The following is a 22,054-nucleotide window of genomic DNA, read 5'->3' as shown; positions in this document are numbered from 1 at the left end:
GCAAGTAAGCCGCCATCTTTACAAGATAACAGGTACGGTTACCAAGCCAGTCGAATCATTCAAGATGTCGCTGTACGATGGAGTCGATATCGATGGCGTCCCAATGCAGTCAAATTCCACGGACGGAACGGACATTACCAAACTCTGTAAGTGAATCTGTATAAAGCAGGTTATATTACGCACTATTTTGGTAATGTTGGTCGGTGGTTTACTAAGTTAATGTGAAAATGTCAAAGTTATTGAACGATATTTCGAGCGATATATTTTTTGCTTGCCCTAAAACTTAACATACATGATTAGTCCCTGACTAGTGGTTTATAGCATTTAATGCAAAAACATACTTATTAAACGACTTGCCCTGGATAGGTTTATTTGCGCTTTAAAAGCGTAAGGCTGATAACATTATTTACTTGTATGTAGCTTATATAGTGTATCACTTCGATAGGCTTTTTACAGGACGTAACATGTCGATAATTCCGATAGTCGATAAAAATCGATCGTTGTAGATAAAAGTCGATACTTATTAATCGACAAATATCGGAAATCGATAAAAGTTGATCACAAAATTTCTTGTGATTATCGATTTTGATCGACTTTTGGTGTTAGAGTTCGATTTCAATCGACTTTTATCGAAGTATCGAAAGATAAAAAACGATCATAAATAAATTATGTAGAGCTATGTATGTTTCAATATTTTATTTTGCACTGTAACTAGAGCTGAGTAGAGAGCTAAAACAAAGCGGATTTATTATTCTTAGTAGCCTCTGTTATCTTCCTAGTAAAAACTCCAACATGAAACAACTCATCCCAACTCATCACTGAAATTATTTAGAGGTCGAACACAAAAGTACCGGCAGATGTACACCATTTGCTGCTCGTCATCATGCTGCACTCTTTCCGAACCCCTACGCTTATCAACGCAATAAAGTAATTGGTAACAAAACATACAAAATTTCTTCAGCTCTGTTTATGTTAACGTACGCTTTCGAGTTGTAAGCTAAACAAATATACAGTGTTGCAAAGTCACTACTTGACTATCCACAATTATGCTAGCGCTGTCAATTTGAGGACCCAAGTCTCGTCATCAGTGAAGGATCAAAGGATCAGTCTGTCCTGAATAAGTTTTCGTGGACTCAGTGTAATAAATGTGAGTAATTTTCTCACCAAGAAATGTCCTAAAATTGACCTGGACAATTAGCCATGAAAACACCAGTGCAATCCAAACCTGAAGTAACTGAATGATCGTGATACAGAACTCTTCATTTGATGCAATGCTACAGTACCGCTCAAAAGTAAGTTGACACTCGATGCTCAAAACTCGAGACTCTATCCTCACGTCTCGAAGGTCGAACGCTTCGAGTTTTTAGATGCGAGGATCCAGTCTCAAGATGCAAGGATCGAGTCTCAGTTTCGAGGATCGAGGATCGAGGATCCAAGAAGCTAGGTTTTCCAAAAGAACGATGTTGTACAGTCACGTAGCCGTTCAGATATTCGCACCGTCGATCAGTGCTTGCGGTGCGGTGTTCTGTAACTGTTTGTGATGATCACTGAAATAATTTTTTGAAGAAAGATGGTTTTAATGCAACTTTATTCAACTTTATTGCCATTATCAGTGCCGTACAACTTTTTACACTCACGATGCTTATACAAAGAATCTCCGTTCCCTTGACATGTTGATGTCAATAGAAATCGATAAAAGTCGATACAAAAAAAAATAAATTGTTGTTGCTCATCATATTTGTACTGATATGTTTTATTTCAATATTATAAACATGTGACTTTATCTCACTCACCCTGAAAAACTCATGGCAGCATAAGTCAGTAAGTTGTTTTTGTTGACTTACTTACTTACTTTAACTTACTTGATTTGCAAGCTTAATAAAATTTGCGCTTAAAAATATTGTGTAATGTTGCACAATTCGCATAGTTTGTGCATAATTTGGGATTTTTGGCGCATAATTCACCAAAAACTATAATTCCGGAAGCCCTGTTATTATATATCACTTTAACATGTATGCTAATTTAGTAGAGGGCGTTGTTCAGAAATTGACATAGAATAGCTTGGGCTACGCATAATTATTTCATTAAATTGTCTCTGAAAAAATATAGGGCTTGCAAAACAAAAGGAGAAAGGGAAAAAACAAGTAAGCCTGAGTAATACTTTTAATATGAGCTATTTTGTCCTGTGCTCAGATTATTCAAATAGGCCATGTTACTCAAGCTTATTCATTTTCCTCTCCCAACAGCTTTAGAGCAAAAAGTTATGATTACTTGTTATTCTTTTGTTGCCCCAAATCCTTAGCCTCATTATAAATTTTATTTATGTTAATGTTCTCAGAAAACGAAGTCATTCTCTTTCGTATTGCACAATGTGTAGTGTTAGTGCTTTGGAGAGATTGAAAATAAAATTATACTTATAGAATGATAAATGTTCATGTACACTGTATGTATTGTAATAAACCCAATATGCATGGTTTTGTATGGTTTGATGCACTTGCTTTTTTTGTATCACTTGTTTGCAACAAATTGTATGTAAATGTGAATACAATATGCATGCTCTTTGCATGAATTATTCTATTTTATTACATAAACACCAATGAAATACCAGGTGAGCTTTCACGTGAAAACTTGATATCTTCACATGTGAAAATAACATGTTATCTTCACATGTGAAAATTTCACCGTTGCTATGGCTACATAATAAATTGCGACTTTCACACCCAAAAAACTATTTAAGTGAAATGGTTTGGTATTTCATTGGTGTTTATATAATAAATAGAACATTACATGGCCACTTGGAGATACGAAATTTCTCTTCTTGTGTTGACAAAATATTTCACTCATTTGCTGCGCACTCATGAAATATTTTTCAACACGAGAAGAGAAATTTCGTATCTCTGTGCAGCCATGTAATAATATCCTCTATGTATCTACCCGTACTAGATGCAATGCAATTGTTACAAGGTGAAAATTATTACTCCTGGAATATTCATATACGTAGTATAGGGAAAGTATAGAGAAAGTTAGTGTGAGGTTGGCTTCTCTGCTGTATGCAAGAACAAGCCATGAGGGGAGGTACATATACTTACCGATGATTATTATACTGAATATCTATAGCTGGTTGGTCATCAAGTTTTAAGCTTTTACAGACTCAACTACAGAGAAAGAAAGTTGCCCAAACAAAGCCTGTCTCTACATCGGTGAGTAAAAAATATGTTCATTAATTTACTCTATGTTATTTACTGTACATGTAAAAGTCAATTTTCTTCATTAGAATGACGTTTGAGTTTTTTACCGTGTTTCAATAATTTATTGCTACACAAAGCTTTTTGATGAATCTTGTAAATATTTACTGGTCCTTATTTACTTATGATACAGAAAGCAAAATCTGTTAATCAAGTAGTTCTGGGGAATAAGAGGCAAAATGAAGAATTTGAGGTAAGAATAACTTCTTTGTTGGGCTAAATTATGAATGTAATGAAACATACATGTATGTTAATGCTATAGAAAGTAATGAACACCACCAAACAAGTGTTTTCCAGACCAGGAAACAAACAAACAAACAAAGCCTTAGTAGTATGGAGATGCTGCGTTGATTTTATAGCGTGGAAGAGCCATTTTTAATGAATGGCTATTATTATAGTTATTTTCATTGTTGTTGTTGGTGGTGGTGGTGCTTGTGTTGTTTTGGAGTTTTTTTTCCAAGTTTTCATCGACATGCTTTTTTCTCATTTTTGCTAAAAATTTGCATGTAAGCCATGTGAGGTCTAAGCCTCACGCCGCGGAAGGACTGCAGGTTCAAAGTTAATTTCAAATGGGCGTTGCTGGCTTCAGGATGGCGTAGACAGTTTTTAGAGAGATGTTTTTTTCATGCTAGTCGCATCGAATAGTTTTGTAATCTGCTTGACTTAAGTCATTTGTGAATCCTTCTGTCAAGAGTGTCATTAAAGATAACATCGCCATTACATCGTTGGTCCTCCTGCGAGTCAAGGGTAGAGTTGAAATTGAAGCCAAGCCAAAGCTGCAGCTTGATTTGGGGTCTGAGTGGGAATTATAGTTTGGGCAAAACAAGGAGAGAGCGAGATAAGAGTCAGAAGACTAGATAATGCCAGAGGTGAGTAAAGTTGAGAAATGTTGTTCAAAGAGGGCTGTCACGATGGCAGCATTTCAAAGGTATGTCAGTTTGCTAAAACTATTGAAGAAGCAAAGACTAAGGCCTGGGACTTAACAAAAAAGACTAGAAGATCTTCACCCAGAGTCTATTGAAAGCGATGGTAGTTGGCTGTAAGATTTAAAGTATAATGTCAGTTAGATTATGGGCAAAGTTTCGGATTATCTCGCACGAAAAAGTAAAGTTGAACTCCAGGTTTTTCAAGCACAATCTGTTAGCGAAAACGAGGCTGCAAGTTCTTCAGTCATGGTAGGAGAGCTCTCGAACAGTAAGGGTTGTGGACTCAAAGAGGTGAAAATTCCGACTTTTCAAGGAAACCCTGATAAGTGGCCGTACTTTTGGGGCATTTTCAGTTCGATGATTGATCAAAACAAAACTCTGTAAAGTCCGATCAAGTTAGCTTACTTCAATAACCTTCTTAGTGATAGTCAGATGTAATTGCCTGTTTAATGCTAGAACCGGGCGATTATGAAAGGGCAGTGTAGCTATTAATGCAGAGATGTTTGGTGATCCCCGTGAAGTTCTAGATGCACACCTTCGTCTCATTACAAATTGGCCACAGATTAAAGAAAAAGATTGTGAGGGATTTGAACGGTTCACTGATGCCTTATAAGCTGCTGTGTTCGCTTTGGACCGCCCCTATTACAAGCACGAGCTACTTAGTGTCCCCCTTTGTACGCAGTTAGTTCGCAAGCTACCCACGCCGGAGAAAGATGAATGGGTGCGACAAACTGAAAGTGAGCACTGCACGTGTCCGAGGATGTCAAAGGTTTAGCTGAGTGGCTCGAGTCATGAGCTAAAACACTGCGAAAGCGTGAATGTTACAATGAGCAGCCTGCCATTCCCACAAAGGATAGATTTAGTAGAGGATCTGTGCAGTCGTTGTTGAAGCCCCCAAAATACTGTATCAGTCGATGGTCACAACAACTAATCCAGCTTTGTTGCCTAGAAAGTGTTCACTGTGTGATAGCGATCATTCAGAGGTCACATGTCCGACTCTACTTGCAGCCTACATAGAGAAACGATGAGACATTGTTAAAACGAGAAAGGTCTGTTTTGGCTGTCTCAAGGATTGTCATCAGTGCCGTCAATGCCGTCAATCCACAAAATGTGGAGTAAATTCATGTGAAAAAGGGCATTACTACCCACTGTAAAGAGGAGTTGAAACTACAAGAGCCCCTGAGCATTGAACTGCCCACCGAGAATGGAGAAATTCGTTTTGCTAGACGTAAAGCGCAGAGCAACCAAACGGATTCAGTTAAAGTTGCATTTAAAAAGGTGACAGTCCCCTTTTTGAGTGATTCTGGGAGGATTTTGTTCTGGCCTTATTCTCCTTGGACACCAGCAATAAGACGACACTTGCAAACCAGCTGAGTATTCAAGGTCCCAAGCAGAATCTTACCGTGCAGGCCGTTGAAGGAGTTAGAACAACTGTCAAGTCACACTGAGTCAGCTTACCTTTTGTGCCCTCCGTGCCTGGACTATTAAGAACATACGCGCACCTTTGGAAACTGTAGAGTGGTCAGAAGTCAAGAGATGCATTTACGTGATGTCCTGGTGGAGTCCTTTGGTGACGAAAACAGTGGATGTTTTACCCAGTCTAGATGCTGCGGCCTTAATGGTCCAGGTAGAAGTCAGACACGGACATCACTTTGAGCCATATGCTGAGTTGACGCCACTCGGTTGGGTGATCGTTGGACCAATTTCATCTACCCGTGGTCCAGGAAAACGTGTTCTTCGTGCGCAAGTAATGGAGGCTGAGGATGACATCAGTAACCAGTTCCCCATGTTTTAGGAGGTGGGAACATTTGGTGTTCGGTTGGAGGCAGCCTCAGTATACATCCGCAGTGAGCATAGGGTGATGGACATACTTAAGGAGACATGCCGCAGGGTTGATTCGGGCTATGAACTGGGAGTCCTGTGGAAAGCTAATCGACCACCGTTGCCTGATAACTATGAGAAAACTCTTAAACGTCTGGCATCTATTAAACGTCGTCTAAAACGAGACCCAAAGTTGGCCAAAGGTTATGATGAGTCATACTTCTGTACGTTGAGAAAGGGTTTGCTCGCAAACTGTGCAATAAGGAGTGTCCAGTGGACGCGGAGCACTGGTTTCTACCCCCATCACTCAGTAATCTTGCTTCATAAACCACTGCCGCGAGTGGTATTTGATTCTGCAGCAAAGCATGAAAGAATTTGCCTTATTGACTGCCTTGATACAGGACTAAGCACTCTGCTGAGATGTTTCTGATACAGTGTATGTTCTGTCATGTACACTTGAAACCGGAAGATTGCAAGTACCACTGATATCTGTGCGTGATGTGAAGACAAACAGGCCGCTAGACATCTATGAAATGAACTGCGTGGTGTTTGGAGACAAGTCATCGCCTTGTGAAGCTAACTTTGCTATGATTAGAAGACAACCAGGAAGAATCGCCTACCGCAGCTGCCGTAGTCAGACGTAACATTTTCATCAATACACGTGTTGTAGAAGCCAGGTAGAGGCAGTGACTTTGCACAGGGATGTTACAGCTCTCATGGCCACCAGAAGTGTTAGCTACAGTACCGGAAGCCGAACAGGCTGAAATTACCTCTAGTTCGCGGTAGGGTTTCAGGTGGGATGCGCGGTCAGACCCCTTAGGGCTTGCATTAATGCACTTGATCTCTCGGTTTGGATTGGCATGACCAGGTGCCAGTAGATATGAATCTTGAGTGGCCCCTAAAATCGTTTACTGTTCCTCACATCTACAGTCTTCCAGGTCAAACATGGATTAGACAGTTCATTGTCTTTTCTGATGCCTCAGAAGACACCTGTGCAGCCGCTGCCTACTTGCGAGCTACTGACAGAGAAACTGTGTGTCATCTACTTATGGCTAAGACGCGATTTATGCCCTCGAAGACAATTTCCATACTTTGAGGAGAGTAAATAGGTTGTCAGTTAGCTGTGCGCCTTGCAAAGGGTTGTCTGTGAGTAGCTGAATTTAAGCATCTATGACCTCAAGTTTTTTACATACTCTACCACAGCGCTCTGGTGGATTCGTGGAGAGCCTAGAAACTTTTGTCCGTTTGTTGCCAACCGAGTGACTAAGCTGCTGACTGAAAGTAAACCAACACAACGGCATTATGTGCATACAAATCTGAATATTGCAGATATCGCTACCTGGATCAAGGGTCCAGAATTCCTCAAGTGCGACAAATCAGAATAGCCGATTGATGACGTACCGATACCTACGCCCCCAACAGACGAGGCTGAGTTAAAGAGCTTATTCTAGTTGGATCAAGCTTCCTTACGAGACAGCCTGCATTCAACGCTTCTGCCACAACGTGCAAAACAAAGGGCAACGTAGTCAAGGAACTTAATCCGTTCTCGAGCTAAGGGAAGCCGAATTATACTGGATCAAGTGGGTGCAGAGAGAAAACTTCCAGCCGAAGTAGAATCGTTGTCCAAAGGACGCCCTGTTCCATGCACAAGTCGTATCACCAGCCTTAACCCACAGTTAGTGGATAGAGTTCTGCGTTTTGGGGGACGAATTGACCAGGCTAAATTACCCTAGGAAGCCTAACATCCGATTATCCTGGATCACGAACACGATGTTGCACGCCTCCTCGTAACTGGCTATCACCAAAAGCTGATCCACGCGGGAGTAGAACACGTGTTCAATTATCTGAGAGAAAAATTTTGGATCTTACATGATCGCGCAGAAGAGAAGAATTGCACTGTCAAAATCCCAGTCTATCATCGACGCCATGTCAGGCCGTTGACCCAGAAAATGAGTAATTTGCAAGCAGTGCGACTTGGAGGAGTACGCACACCATTGCAGCCTGTGGGCTTGAACTATGCTGATCCGTTCCGGGATTGTGTTGGTCGCAACAGAGTGGAGAAACAATATGTTTGCCTCTTCACACGTGCGTTCTCTTCATCTTGAAGTCACTCATAGCCTTGGCACTGACTCGTGGCTATCATGGCTCCACTTCGTTTCCGAGCCCGCCGAGGGAACCCAGTGCGTATTCTAAGCGACAATGGCGCGAATTTCGGAGGTGCTGAACGTGAAGTGCATGACTCTATAGCTGAGATCGACCAGGAGCGAGTCAACGCCTAGCTGAGTGCACCGGACTGGTTCCAAGTTAATTTCAAACAGGCGTTGCTGTAGTGAGCATGGCGTAGTCGGCGTAGACAGCTTTTAGAGAGATGTTTTTTCATGCTAATCGCATCAAGAAGTTTTGTAATCCGCCTGATTTAAGTCATTTGTGAATCCTTCTTTCAAGAGTATCATTAAAGATAACGTCGCCATTTCAGCTGGTTTCAGTCAAGGTCAGCAAAAAATGTTTATTTATAATTTTATTGCATCTCCTAAGCTACAATTTACCGATAGTTGCCTCTACATTACGTTTCATGTTTTTGGAGAAAAATTCTATACTTCCTGAAAATCTGAACCTTTTTAGAATAATACAGCGTAATGTATTGGATTGCTGTTGTTATGTAAACAAACATAAAAATATGTTAATTGGCTGGGAAACGCTTTGAGAAAGAATTTAATGCAAATTTGCATGCCATTGCATTTACAAGGTATACATGTACATGTATTATCCCATTTGTAGTTAATAACTTTTAAATTGTCAAGTTAAAAATGTTTTTATTACTTGCATGAACTAAGTTTTAGTTTGATTACTATTTTGTAGGATTCCGATCTTGATGGCAGAGAAATACCAGTAAGCTCACCCAAGTCTTTTAGTCTTTAGATTTCCTCTATGCTGTAATGCTCTTGGCCTAAATAGCTATTACCAGTTACTACAGTGTATTGATTGTACCATTTTTAAACATAAAACGTACTGTGGACAAATGATTCAGGGTTGATATTCTGCTATGTAAATATTATAATAAGCAAGGCATCACAAATAATGTTTTTGTGATTTAGTTATTCTTAACAGACTTTATTATACGCGTGGAAAATATTTTTCTAGCCTGCATGCACTTTGCAGACATCCTATGTCGCTAATCGTGTTCCGGGCTTGCTTGTATTTGAATTCAGCTGAAAACGTGCAGAGAAGGTTTAATTTTCAGGAGACCTTTAACCTAGGGCGATAAAACGTTAACGATTCTGGATTTTGAATTTTCGTGACCGTGTTTGTAGATAATGCGGAAGTGAGTGTCTCAGGAATCAAGACCTTTAAGAATAAATTTTTATTTGGTGCTTTTCGCAAGAGAACCTAACACTGCACTCTTATATGAACGTATTCATGGGACAGGGCCATCTATAATTTAGATTGAGCTCAGTATAAGATGAATTCTTAAGTTTTGAAATGACTACAATTCTGTACGGGAATAAAATGTTTTGATACTCTTGTCACATTTCAATAAAAGATGTCATTTGCTAATTTTATTAGAAACCAGAACAAAGGTAAAAGTTAAGTCAATGGCAGCAATGTGCAGCTCGGCGTGGGGAAATTTTTGTGCATTTGACTGGGATGATTTGCCTGTGGGCAGGGAAAAATGCCCTGCCTCCCACTCCGCCGGCTTTACATTGATAGGTGCATAAGCCTTTCGCTGAGGAGTAAGTTATTGAAGTGAAAACATCTGTAAAACCTTAGCTGTTTTTTGATGATTCCTGTTAGGACATTGATGTACACAAGGTGCCAGAACCATTCATAGAAACAGAGGCTTCACTTGCTGTCATTATTGATGAGTATGATCCAATGAGGCCAAATGAATATGAAGTTGTGCAACAAAAGTTCCGCGAAGACAAAGAAAATGAGAGAAGTGAAAGGCCAGATAGATCAGACAGAGGAGAGAGGTCAAGAGATCGTGATTATGACAGAGAAAGGTATGCAAATAATTTTGCTCACAACGCTTCCTAAGTTAAGATACAAGTAAGAGTGTACCTCCCAGGTATATCTTAAGTTTCCTTCCTCCAAACATAAAGCATAATCCTCTGTTAGAGCGGTTTTCACTTGACTGTCGTAAAACCAAAACCAAAGTAAATACACTAGCCAACCAAAGGGCGTAGTAACACCAAAACCAAAACCAAAACCAATACCTTTCGACAGTCAAGTGAAAACCGCTCTATGAGTGAGACTAATCACAAAACTTGATGTTCTTTTGTATTGAAGTAATAATATTTAAGGGAAATTGGTCATTTTCAGGGAGCTTGACACTTTCTGCTTTCAATTTTATTTAGGCATAGAGATCGGGATCGTGACCTAGATCGGGAACGGGATCGAGAAAGGGAACGGGAAAGAGACCGTGACAGAGATCGTGATCGCGATCGTGATCGTGACAGGGATCGAGACAGAGATCGTGATCGTGATTACAACAGTAGAGACAGAGGCAGAGAAAGGGGAAGACGGAGAGGTGGTGATGATGATGATGACAGCCATAGCCGTCCTTCTCGGTATGGTGGTGGAGCAGCAATCGCACCTCCCCCAGCTCTTATGGAGGAGTCAGGTATATAAAATTCCTCAATGTCAGCCATCTGACCATACTTCCTGTTAAGAAAAGCTGTGTCATGACGCAATAATCAATGCAAGAGTCTTTTCAAAGATACTGTAATGATATCTTACTTTAAAATGAAATGGGAAACAAAAGCTGTGAAATTAAACATCTTTCTAAGAGGACTCGTGTTGTTTTCTCTTTTACTATTTTTTCTAACATTCAAATGTAAATAACATTGTCCATTTTTCGTATTTTGCCTTCAATATCCAAGGAATATGTAGAGTTAGATCTTTTATGTCTGTAAATTCTAATACTTTGTTTTAATTGTTTTCTTTTTTCAGCCCCAGCACCTTCTTCTGAGCAGTGGCCTGTTTCAAGTGGAGAGAAACCAAATGTTGGTTTTGCTGCCAGGTATGAACTGATTATCACTACCTTGCGTTTTACTCACACGTTGAAATTTTACAACCGTGGACAAAATTCTTGAGGCTAGGCAAGTTTATTCCTGGGGGGCCTAGGACGAGTGCTTGTTTTCGCGTAAAGGCAAGGCTAATGAGTAATGAGGGTCAACTGCTTGGCGAAACACAAACAGGCATGATAAAAATGCGGCTGAGTTGCTGGAAAACAAGGAAAATCTTAAACGTTTTAAGGTTCCTGTGGGATTACAGGCTTGAAAAATCCTTGTTTCCATAAGCAAAGTGAAGATCAGCTCGTCTTCGCTGACAACGAGCTTAAGAGTGAGTTGAATAAAAATGGAAGATGGTATCAAAATCCTCAAAACATGGTTATACCCTGAAACAATTTTAAGGTTAGTTTTCAGTGATCGTTCAACTTCGTTTAGGACGCCTTTCATTGAAATGGACGTATCGGTCGAAAACCTGCAATTAAGTTAAAACACCTTTTCAGGTGACATTTTATAAATACTGAGCAGTTTTAACTTCATTTTCACTCGAGTACAGTATTATAAATGAATCGAATATAGACATTTTGACAAAATTTACCATTAGCTTGCTTCTTCGTTTGGCTTTGTGGCTTTTTTTCATTTCTCTGTTAGTACGACCAGATCTTCCCGCAGTTTTGCTGTTTGAGACAGATATCCCTTTACCTTACTGGTAACGTTTGAGCTTTGAAATCCTACTATTTTCATGATTTCTATCGTTTTCCAGCGACTGCTAGCAGTTTCTTTCTAGTCAGCTGAGAAGAAAAGCTCTTACGGCGTGACTGCAACTGTAGAAGGAATGAACAAGCTGAGAAAGGATACCTGCCTTGCTTGCATGCTAGTCATATCCTCACTCACTCAGACAATGCTGATTGAAAGGGAAAATATCCAAAAATTGAAAGCGGGGTGTGGGAAGGTGAAAAGGCCAGGAACCAATGAAAGTCACTGAATGTCTTTCGTGGTATGTGTCCATAATTCCAGATCGAGGGACGAGACCCAGTGGTGTATAAGAAAGACGTTTTCCACTTACCTTGTTTCTTTTATTCCTTGGTAACTAATCCTGTTGACATGTATTCTCTCTCTCCCTCTCCCTCTCCCTTTCTCTCTTTTTTCTTTTATTTTTTAGTCCTGTGGCATCTCAGATTATGGCAAAGTATGGCTGGAAAGACGGACAAGGTAATGGGCAAATTATATTTATACTGGTGTTGCATGATAAGTCTATTTATGGTTAACGTACTTTAATTTATTACGTAGGTTTAGGAAAACAAGAACAGGGAATTAATACTTGTCTTCAAGTGGAAAAAACAAGCAAGCGTGGTGGAAAGATAATCAACCAGGACAAAGGTAACGTTGACTACTTAAGGTGGTCCGAACCTATTTATATGCGCGTTGGTTATGTTTTGGAATCGCGTTTTTCGGCAGGAAAGATTTAAACGATTTCTATGATTTTTTGCATCCCTAATAAAGAATGCTCGAACTTTGAGAAACTGTTATTTACTTTCTTGTAGGTATTAAAACGTTTGAAATATCAGCATATGTTTAAAACCGCATTTTTACAAAAAATGTCAATAATTTCGAAACCCTATGACAGATTTTTCTCTAACTTCAGCAAATAAGCCTCAGAGCTCTCTAGATTTGTATCTGCAAGTTTGAAGTCAATCGTGACCGTAGAACTCGCTGCACAAATAGCTTGTCAAATTTAGCCTTAAAATGCAACGCTAACACATTTGTGAAAGCATCCTCGGAAAGCCAGGGGCACATAGTGGGGTCGAGGGAAAGTCTAAACAGGCGGGAAAATATGGCACAAAAGAAAAGTAAAGAACGGCCAGAAGAGCCCCTGGGGACAACACAAGTTTTCTGGCACCAATCAGAAGCCAGAACGGCGACGACCGTTTGGAACTGGTCCGGTAAGACATTATCCCCAGGGGCTCTTCTGGCCGTTCTTTACTTTTCTTTTGTGCCATATTTTCCCGCCTGTTTAGACTTTCCCTCGCCCCCACTATCTGCCCCTGGGTCTCCGAGGATGTTCTGAAAGTTGACGTACAAATAGAGGAAAACTGCCGACAGACTATCTCCTATCTGCAATAGTATTCTTGCCCAAAGCCACAGTTGCAAGAAACTGGCTGATCAGAAACCTACGGCGAATACAGTTTACAATACAACAAGAACAACTTTATGCTGAATGCGGGACAAGATTTAAAAACTTTCATTCATCAAACTTACTTTGTATTTGTCCCTCCCTTTTCGAAACCTATCTTAACAAGGCAAAATATAGTATCTACGAAAAACTCCTAAGAGTTTTTAGCGTCGCAGGTTTCCATTTTTATGACAAATGAAGCCACCAACTCCAGTACTTCTAACCGTCCATTTCTCAGCTGCACTGAAAGCCCTTGTACTTGGTAATTTATTCATGGTTTTTAGACTTGACTTCACATTCGCACGGGAAGTTTGCCGCTTGGGGATAAAGATGAAGAAAATATGACAATCGTCTTATTCTTTTCATTATCCTAAGTGGCAAACTGCCCGTGCGAATGTGATGGCAAATCTTACAAGCTTGAATAAATTACCTAATATAAGGGTTTTCGTTCCAGCTGAAGTACTGGATCCGTTGAAGTACTGGAGTTGGTGGCTTTATTTCTCCTCAAGACGGGAACCTTCGGTGCTAAAACTGGTAGGAGATCTCCGTAGATGCTATATCTTGCTTTGTTGAGATTTTTTTTTCGAAAAGATAAGGGCAAATACACAGTAACTTTGATAAACAGATGTTCGTTCATCTTGCCCACATTCTATTTGTGCAGCGAGTTCTACGCTCACGATTGACTTCAAACTTGCAGATATAAAACTAGAGAACTCTGAGGCTTATTGGGGTTTCGAAGTTGTTGACATGTTTTGTAAAAATGTGGTTTTAAACATGTGCCGATATCAAACGTTTTTATACCTACAATTAAATATATAACAGTTTCTTAAAGTTCGACCATTCTTTATAAAAGGTCCCAAAAATCACAGGAATCTGTCAAAACTTTCCAGTCGAAAAACGCGATTTAAAAACAACCAACGCGCATATAAATAGGTTCGGGCCACCTTAAGTAAAAGACTCTTCAGATACCAAAATACTAGTGTACTTGTATCATAATAATCCGAGAGATTCAGAATCACTTGCACAGCAAGCAGCAAAAATCAGGTTCAAGTTGACAGTTTCTTAAGAAATGAGCAGATAAGAAGTTATGTTCAAAATGATTTATATGGGTTAAGCTGTCTTGAAAGTACTTGTTTCTTTGTAGATATAGTAAACACTTAAATATAACAGGTAGAGGGAAAACTTGATTCTCAATCTCTAAAAAGTAGCTCGATCGTCGTAACTGATGCATTGATGAGAATAAAGATTTGGTTTTACATGTACATTCGTGCATTTTGAGACTGGACTGTTTGGATTCGTATTTTTATTTATTTATTTTTTATCTACAGAATCAAAAGCTGCCGTTAAAGAAGCAGAGCCAGTGACTAGTGTGATGAAAAATCCAAGTAAAGTCATTGTCCTGAGAGTAAGTACAGCTCTCATTAGTTATTTTCTCATGAACACGCGGGTATCGTTCTCTGTCTGATCAAAAAGATAACATCTCTGAATGCATATACTGAAATGAGCAGTCTCTGAGAGTATGAGCCTAACCTACCAAATATCGCGGGAGAAATTCTATTTTAACAACTCGGAATTTCCTAGTTTTCTTTATGACTGCTATTTCCTTAGATAGTGTTTGCAAAGAATTTCTTGAAAATTACACAAATTTCTCAAGTTAACCAATGCTTTCAACGCCTGAACGTAATTTGTATACATATATACGGCGATGCCCTAAATGGCTCACCTCGTATGCCAGTCAGCAAAAATGTAAACAATGGACGCACGTCAGCAAAGATTTGATATTGGTTTGTCCAACAAATAAGGAAATTCTCCTTCCATCACTGTTCTAAATTTGATCCTGTTCTAAAGTTGAACCTCTCCGCAACGGGCACCTTGGTGACAGAAGAAAGGCGCCGTTGTGGAGAGGTGGCCGTTATAGGGAGGTAGGGGTGTAATATGACGTCTTTTTTGTCGGGGACATCTTTTTTCTGTTTATTGTGCGAAGTTCATCCTTACTGTACCTTAAATGGTTGTCCAATCATAAATAATATAAAGAGATAAGTACACAATAATGCTTAAGTAATGTTGAATCAAAATGTTAACAAGACAATAGGAGCAAGGCTCGCAACATTCGTTATGTAAAGTATTGTACACAAGGAAGGAAGGTGACTTTCTCTCTTGCATTGTAATCTCTAAAGTAGCTACTACTACTCTTTCTTAACTCAGAGTCGGCCTAAGGTAAATGTTCTACTTATTTTCTTAGCAAAGGATTTTATAAAAAAAAAGTACTGTGTCGTTTGGAAATAAGGAAGACGAGTGCAAGAGTAGTCTCTCTTCAAATGAGGCAGACAACTCTTATGTTCTTGCAAACTTTTGTCTTGTAGAATATGGTAGGTCCTGGTGAAGTAGATGATGAATTACAGCCTGAAGTTGTTGATGAATGCGGTAAATACGGTGAAGTTGTTAAAGTGATCATATACGAGGTAAGTATGATACGATAGTTGTTTTTTTCGTTCAGCTTTTATCTTATTTATGTACTTTCAAGTAAGTAAGAAATTAAGGAAGGAAGAAAATCCAAATACAGTATAGCTGAAGGTGAAACATGGAACTAACTAGACTCGCCAAAAGGCGAATTCACTGGGATGCTTCTGCTAACACTAGACAGAAATATTGTATCGTATGAAAACGAGAAGTTTGCTAAAATAGACAGCCAACTGCCCATTGATCCCGATCCATGGGCCTCATTGATTACACTGAGACGATCCTAATTTGCGGTCTACAGTCTACATAAAAACCGTTTTCATGTTAAACGCATTATTTTTTTTCCACAAGATAAAAGATATTCAGTTTTAACATTTTTCTCTTGGTATTTTTCTCTAGCTTAAAAGAATAAAATCATTTGCATTTGTGAACTATGTTGCTTTCATCGGCACTCGCTTTAAACAATGTAAATAGATGAAACGATCGATAACATATTTTTTTTACCGTGATACTAATATGAGTTAAAAATTCGCTCGAGTTTGCCTTTTGTCTCATCCGTGACTAACTTTTCTTTATGGCAGAAAATTATGCCGCTTTATAACTCCTCCGAAGTTTTTGTGCCAGCTGGACTGAGCGAAACGCACTACGTGCCCTTATTTACTTCTGATCACATTAAATAATAAAGTAATAAAGTCTTTATTCATCAAAAGACAAAAATACATATCTTTTGTTACAAGTCAGTGTAAGAAATTTTAAAAGAGGTAAAAAGTAAGAACTAAAAAAATTCTAGTTTATTACATAGCTAATTCATATTTAAAAACTCAACGATTAATAAAAGACTTTTTAAAACGCATAGTGTTAATCTTTGGTTTAAAACAAGTTTCTTTCCTAAGATTGTAACTGGACGGTTTAACACGAGGCTTAATAGATAAAAGTGGATGTCTTTTAGCATTAGAAACTTTTCTGAAAATTTTACGGTCTTGCCTCTCTAAGAAATCATAAACACTTACTGGCTTAGACTTATATTTCTTTTTAAAACAGCGGTCTAAGAAACATTGTACAGGTGTAAGATCGGACTCGGACGCGGCGTAGACAGATGATGCGTACTTAATATAAGGTAGAACTATTGTATTAAAGAGAAGGTCTATTTCTGACTGATTGTACCCCTCTTTGCGCAGCGTTCTAACTCTCTCTTTCCAAGCGATTTATCTCAATGTACAATAACTATATTAATTCAAACCATATGGCTTATTGATATTAATATTGTTTTCCCCCTCGTTTCTATTCAAAACACCTTTAGGAAAATAAAGGTCGTGTAAGTCATGTGTATTATGTTTCGAGATAAATCCGTCAGAGGCTTTTTTAAGTTCCCATTTTGCGGTGGCCATAAAATGGTAGAAGAAACATCACCCGAGCTTAAAATTTTCAAAGGTTTTTTGAAACTCGCTCATGCTGACATCAATCTATCGTGCTTGCTAAATGGGCGAATACACAGAATTGAGGAGACGCATAAAAAATGATAACAAGATCATGTACAAATTTAATGATAAAAGCTTAGCAAGATACAGATACAAACAAAAGCAAAACCTCTGGGCTACACTTGTATACTCCACTCAGTCACCAAATCTTGTCAGTAATAGCTCAAGTTAATCTTTGTGAAGTTTTCGGATCGGATGTGCCGGTGAAGTTAAGAACTCGTGTAGAAATTCTCAAAGTTCCTATTTTTGTTCGTGTCTTCTTTTTCCTCGGTATCCGAAATTTAGTCCTCCAAAGTGGCGTGTGTTGCATTAAATAGAAAGAAATATTTAAATGAAAAGCCAGTCTTCTAACATGGAAAAGTTGTCACGTCCCTCGCTCATGGACGTCCATTTCTTAACATCAGGATTCGTCTGACATTCATCGGCAGCTAAGTTGTTCGCTTCAGTGCAACTGTAACGAGAGGAAATTTCACTGCGTCAAGCGGCTTTTCGGCCTGTCAAACCAAATTGACGGGTATTTCGTCTTGATGTATGGGTGTGGAATGTTTCTTTTTTCTTGAAGTTGATAAATTGCAGTTGCTCTTTCTGGTAGCTTGAGGGATTGTGTGAAAATGATGCTGGAGTCTTTCAGGCGGACTGGAGTAAGAAGAAATTGTAGAATGATGTGGTGATTTGCTTGGACGCGACTGGGTGGCTTGCTTTCAAAATGTACTGTTTAAAGACTTGACTTGGTAAACTCCGGATCACTGACTAATTTGCATCCTTCGAGTAAGGCGGTTGTTGATTCTTGCTTGATTTGGGAGTTGACATGTCCATCAGGTGACATTAGCAAAAGAATGAGGAGGAATTTGAGAAAGAAGTGACGGGCCTTCTTGCACCTGTGTAGGAAAGCACTATAATAATGGGGAAGCTTGCTTAGGAATTTATCGACGTCATTGCTTCTAGCAACAGGGGTGGTCTTTACGACGGTAAGGAGAGCTACAGGTCGTGAATATTCTCCTAGGGTCATCTTAAGTGGGTAGGTCTTGTCTAACTTTAATGTTCCTTCAGAAAAATTAATGATCGCACCATTGGACTGCAGAAAATCTCTTCCAAGAACAGCGTGATAAGCCATATTGTTAATGACATGAAATTGACACGGAAATTGTCTTCCATTTAGTAACAAGGTGACTTGAATCTGGCCAATAGTTGAAAGTTTTTCACCACTGACGGTATGCACTTCTGGGAAAGTACTCGGGGTCATTTCAGGATGGGCGTCATCATGAAGGACTTCCTTGACAAATTCGTAGTTTATCACCGAGATAAGCTCCCGAGGCAATGAGTAGTTTCGTTGGACAATCATTTATTTTACCAATGACAAAGGCGGTCCGTTGCGGTCTATTTGGTGGAAAACTACGCTGTGTGGGTTTGATCTTCTTATGCATTGCAGACCCTTGTGTATTTCTGTTTGATTTTGAGTGGACTCTAGTCTCTTGATTTGAACTCGATAACTCCTGTCGCTGGTGAGTGGGCTCCTGATCTGGCGCGGACTGAAGAGAGTCGTCTGCAATCGTGTAGCGTTCATCACTTGATATAATGCGCACTTGGTCTTCTTCAGCAGGGTCGCTATGTGTGGCAACAGTTTGCGTTGCATTTGTCACTTGCAGATTTTCTTTGTGGCTGTTGGTCATCACGATTACCTTTTCTGAAGAATTAGGCTTGGTTTTTGTATAGGTTTCTGGTTCTGTCGCATTCTCTTGACTGTGCTGAGGGTGAAATGTACTCTGAGTCTGATCAGAGTGGCTCTGACGTTTTGAGTTTAGAGTTGGTTCAGTAAAATCAGTCTTAAGTATATCGCGTGCACGTGCCTCATTCTTCTTCATTGAATTGTAGTTAATTGGCTGGACAGCTTGAATGGTACTTATTCTTGGTACCTCTGTAGACCAAAATATGGGTGGATTGCTTCGTCTTGCATAATAAGCTCCTTCAGGCTGTGCTTCTTGCTCTGTCTGTTGGTGGTTTGGCTGATTAAACTGGGCAACAACTAGTTCTGTGGTACCGTCGGCTTCTAAAGCAGCAGTTCTTGGGCCTGTCCGTGTGTGTGGCTGAGTGTTTCGAGGATTTTGATATTGATTTCGTTGATCAACTCTAGCATAACAGTTCTGTCTCACGTCACCCACTCGACCACAGATGTCACAAACCGGGCGCCCCTCCCGGGTCCGTACTCTCGGTTGTTCTTGTCGATTGTTTCTATTTGTGTGGGCTTTCATGAACCCGTCTATGCGAGCTTGCATTCGACGTATTTCATTCATCATTCTTTCTTGTAAATGGGATGCATCTTGTCCACTGTAATTCATGCGGTTGTGAAACTGCTGTAGTTGTTGTGAACAACACTGAGCGGTCCTTAAAAATCTGTTTTCTTCCCTAAGGCGCCGCAGTTCTTCTGATTCACTGCCAGAGTGATTACGTTCACTTGTAGAGGGCTGATAGGCTGCAATAGCATTAAAATGTTCTTCTGAAGTTATGCCCCTTAACTGACGAACTTGTTCTTGTAAGTACCTCAGTTCTTCATCTGCCGATTAAATAGCGGTAGGCTGGTAAGCAGCAGTTTTAAGCCCTGTACTTTCTTGAGGGCGGTTTCCAACCATTTTCATGAGTTGCTCCATTCTCTCTCCAAGGCTTGTCATTTTACTATCTATAGCAGTGGTGTACTGGGGCGAGTACTGGTATGCGTTTAAAGCGGCTTCTGACTTAGAGGGCGTTTTGGCCATAGTTGACATTACGTTATCAAGTTGATGCTGTATTCGGGTAAGAGCACCTGGTACTTCAGAAGTTGCGCCTGCATTAGTTGTTGAAGGCACGCAACTAGCAGCCTGTACAATACGTGAGACATCTTCTTCTTTTCTCTTAAGGGTGGACTGTTGAATGGAGTAAATAAGTCTTGCTGTTTCTTCTGGCTCGTTGTAAGTTTTAGGTTCCTTTTTTAATACCTCAGCTTGAATATCTGCACGTAGTCCTTGAATAAGGTAACAAATTTTATCGTCATCACGAAGATCTAGGCAGCTAAATTTTTCATTCAAATCTGCTAAGTAGGTTTCAATAGATTCAGATGGACCTTGGCGGCGTTTTGACAGTTCTGGTCGGTTTTTTAGGTGGCGATGAGTAGGAGAAAAACGTTCCTTCAATGCGTCTCTCAACAAGGTGTACGAAGCTTGTACTGAACTAAGAGGATTATAATAAAATGTTTCTGCTGGCCCAGAAAGGTGAAGAGCCAGTTTAACAGCTGCCTGGTCTCTTGAGCACGATAGTTTTCCGTTGACAAGGTATAAGGAGAAACGCTGAAGCCAACGATCAACAATTTCATTTTCGCGTTCATGGAATAACGTAGGCTTGACAACAATAGATTCTGTTACATGTGGGGTGGACAAAGAAACTTGTGCAGCTTCAAGATGTTGGCACATTTGGCGCTGTAAATCTACCATTTCTCTTTGTAGATCGAAATTCCTTCTGTTGCCATTTTAGACTGAGTAAAAATATCTTCACTGGAACTGTTGATTGAACAACTGGGAATAAAATCGTCGTATTCTAACTGGTCTGAACTTTCTTCTTTCTCGTTGTGGAATAGTTTCTCGGGCGTTTTGGTACTCAAATAAGTGGTGTTTCTTCGTATAATGGCGGATTCTTCGGAAGCGCTTTCTTCTGTATTGCTTGGACTGGATTCACTTGAGGTGTCTGTCCTCTCGGCAGTTGGGCTTGGAATTATGGCGGGATTTTCACTGAGTGTATTCAAAGCATGTAAAATTGACGGTGATTCCGATTGATCCGTGTTTAATGGCTCTTGGTTCTTAATTTCTCCTTCGGGGGGATTAATGGTATTCGTGGTATCAGCGTTTTCTTGTAAACAACGTTCACAGGGTATTTGATTTTCGTTTCCTTCTCGGGCGCACTGGTCGCAATAATCTTCTACAATTTGTTGACTGGTAGCGGATTTCTTCTGGAATGATCCAGTAAGTAAACGAAATCTTGGACGGAAATTGTGGTAGCTTTTGGAACTACTCTTTTTCATAAGGTAGGATGGATAAACGTTTTGTTTATTTTTCTTCTTTTTCTTTTTGGTTTGCTATGGAATAGCAAAGTTTTTCTTTTCTTTTTTTCCTTTTTCGATGTCGAACAAATAGGTAAAAGTTCGTGGATAAATATTGGGTAACAATGCCCTTCGTGGATAAATAGCTCAGTCAATTCAACTGCATGGATAACCACGAGACGGCGGGGTGGCCGTTGTGTAATCTTCTACTGGAGTAAAAGAATGAGAAGTCGGAAAGTTTTACGTTTCCGAGGGATTACCTTGAAGTTGTGGTAGTCTTGTCTTGCAACTTTATCCTCCCGGTCGCAGTAGAGACAGTAGAAATGCCCAGGTTCTCCACCAATGTAACGGGAGGAAATTTCACTGTGTCAAGCGGCTTTTCAGACTGTCAAACTAAATTGGCGGGAAAGTCGAACAAGGAAAACAACGGAACTAAAGCTCTTCGCGAGGGCGCGAGAATTAGCAAATAGTGATCTGCTAATGGAAGTTATTGTCAGGGGAAACTGCAATTCGGTAGAGCGACTGGCTCGCTGCTGGCACTCGTTACTACTCCCAGAGGTACAGGGTCTAATTTCCACGTCCCAAGGTACGAAGGTTGGACAAGAACTGAGACTTTTCTGTAATGCTGCAACTTCTTTTTTGTAGAGTAAACCTCGTAGATAGTACTTCACATATAATCGCAGGTAATCGCGGGTTAGGTGATCGATTTACAACAGTTTATGCACTACTTTTGGCAGTCTACAGTAAACACAGGTGTTCGATTATCACAAAGGAACACAAAAACCTATTCAAAAATACACGTGCTAGCTGATCAACGCGTTACAATTCGATTGGTTAAAAGACTTTTCCTTTATGGTGAAAATACAATACTTCCTATTT

At 39.8% G+C, this 22,054-nt stretch overlaps 1 protein-coding gene and 2 pseudogenes across 1 annotated transcript in view; all 3 read left to right on the top strand.

Moving 5' to 3' along the window:
* Positions 1–9: 9 nt before the first annotated feature.
* Positions 10–22,054, top strand: part of LOC140923418 (uncharacterized) — a 24,333-nt gene continuing 2,288 nt past the window's right edge. The window contains exons 1-11 of the mRNA XM_073373514.1: positions 10–146; positions 3,118–3,200; positions 3,379–3,438; positions 8,852–8,881; positions 9,785–9,993; positions 10,348–10,613; positions 10,943–11,012; positions 12,164–12,213; positions 12,292–12,381; positions 14,503–14,579; positions 15,538–15,636. Of these exons, the coding sequence (XP_073229615.1) occupies positions 65–146; positions 3,118–3,200; positions 3,379–3,438; positions 8,852–8,881; positions 9,785–9,993; positions 10,348–10,613; positions 10,943–11,012; positions 12,164–12,213; positions 12,292–12,381; positions 14,503–14,579; positions 15,538–15,636 (1,116 nt within the window). The 5' untranslated portion in view covers positions 10–64. The remainder of the gene's footprint in view (positions 147–3,117; positions 3,201–3,378; positions 3,439–8,851; positions 8,882–9,784; positions 9,994–10,347; positions 10,614–10,942; positions 11,013–12,163; positions 12,214–12,291; positions 12,382–14,502; positions 14,580–15,537; positions 15,637–22,054) is intronic.
* Positions 3,449–5,481, top strand: LOC140923420 (uncharacterized; annotated as a pseudogene).
* LOC140923419 (uncharacterized) lies at positions 6,761–8,743 on the top strand (annotated as a pseudogene).

Source organism: Porites lutea, chromosome 13 (genome assembly GCF_958299795.1).
Source record: "Porites lutea chromosome 13, jaPorLute2.1, whole genome shotgun sequence".
In the NCBI taxonomy this organism is placed as follows: Eukaryota; Metazoa; Cnidaria; class Anthozoa; order Scleractinia; family Poritidae; genus Porites; species Porites lutea.
Note: the sequence above shows the minus strand (reverse complement) of the source record. Positions and strands in the feature narration are given on the sequence as shown.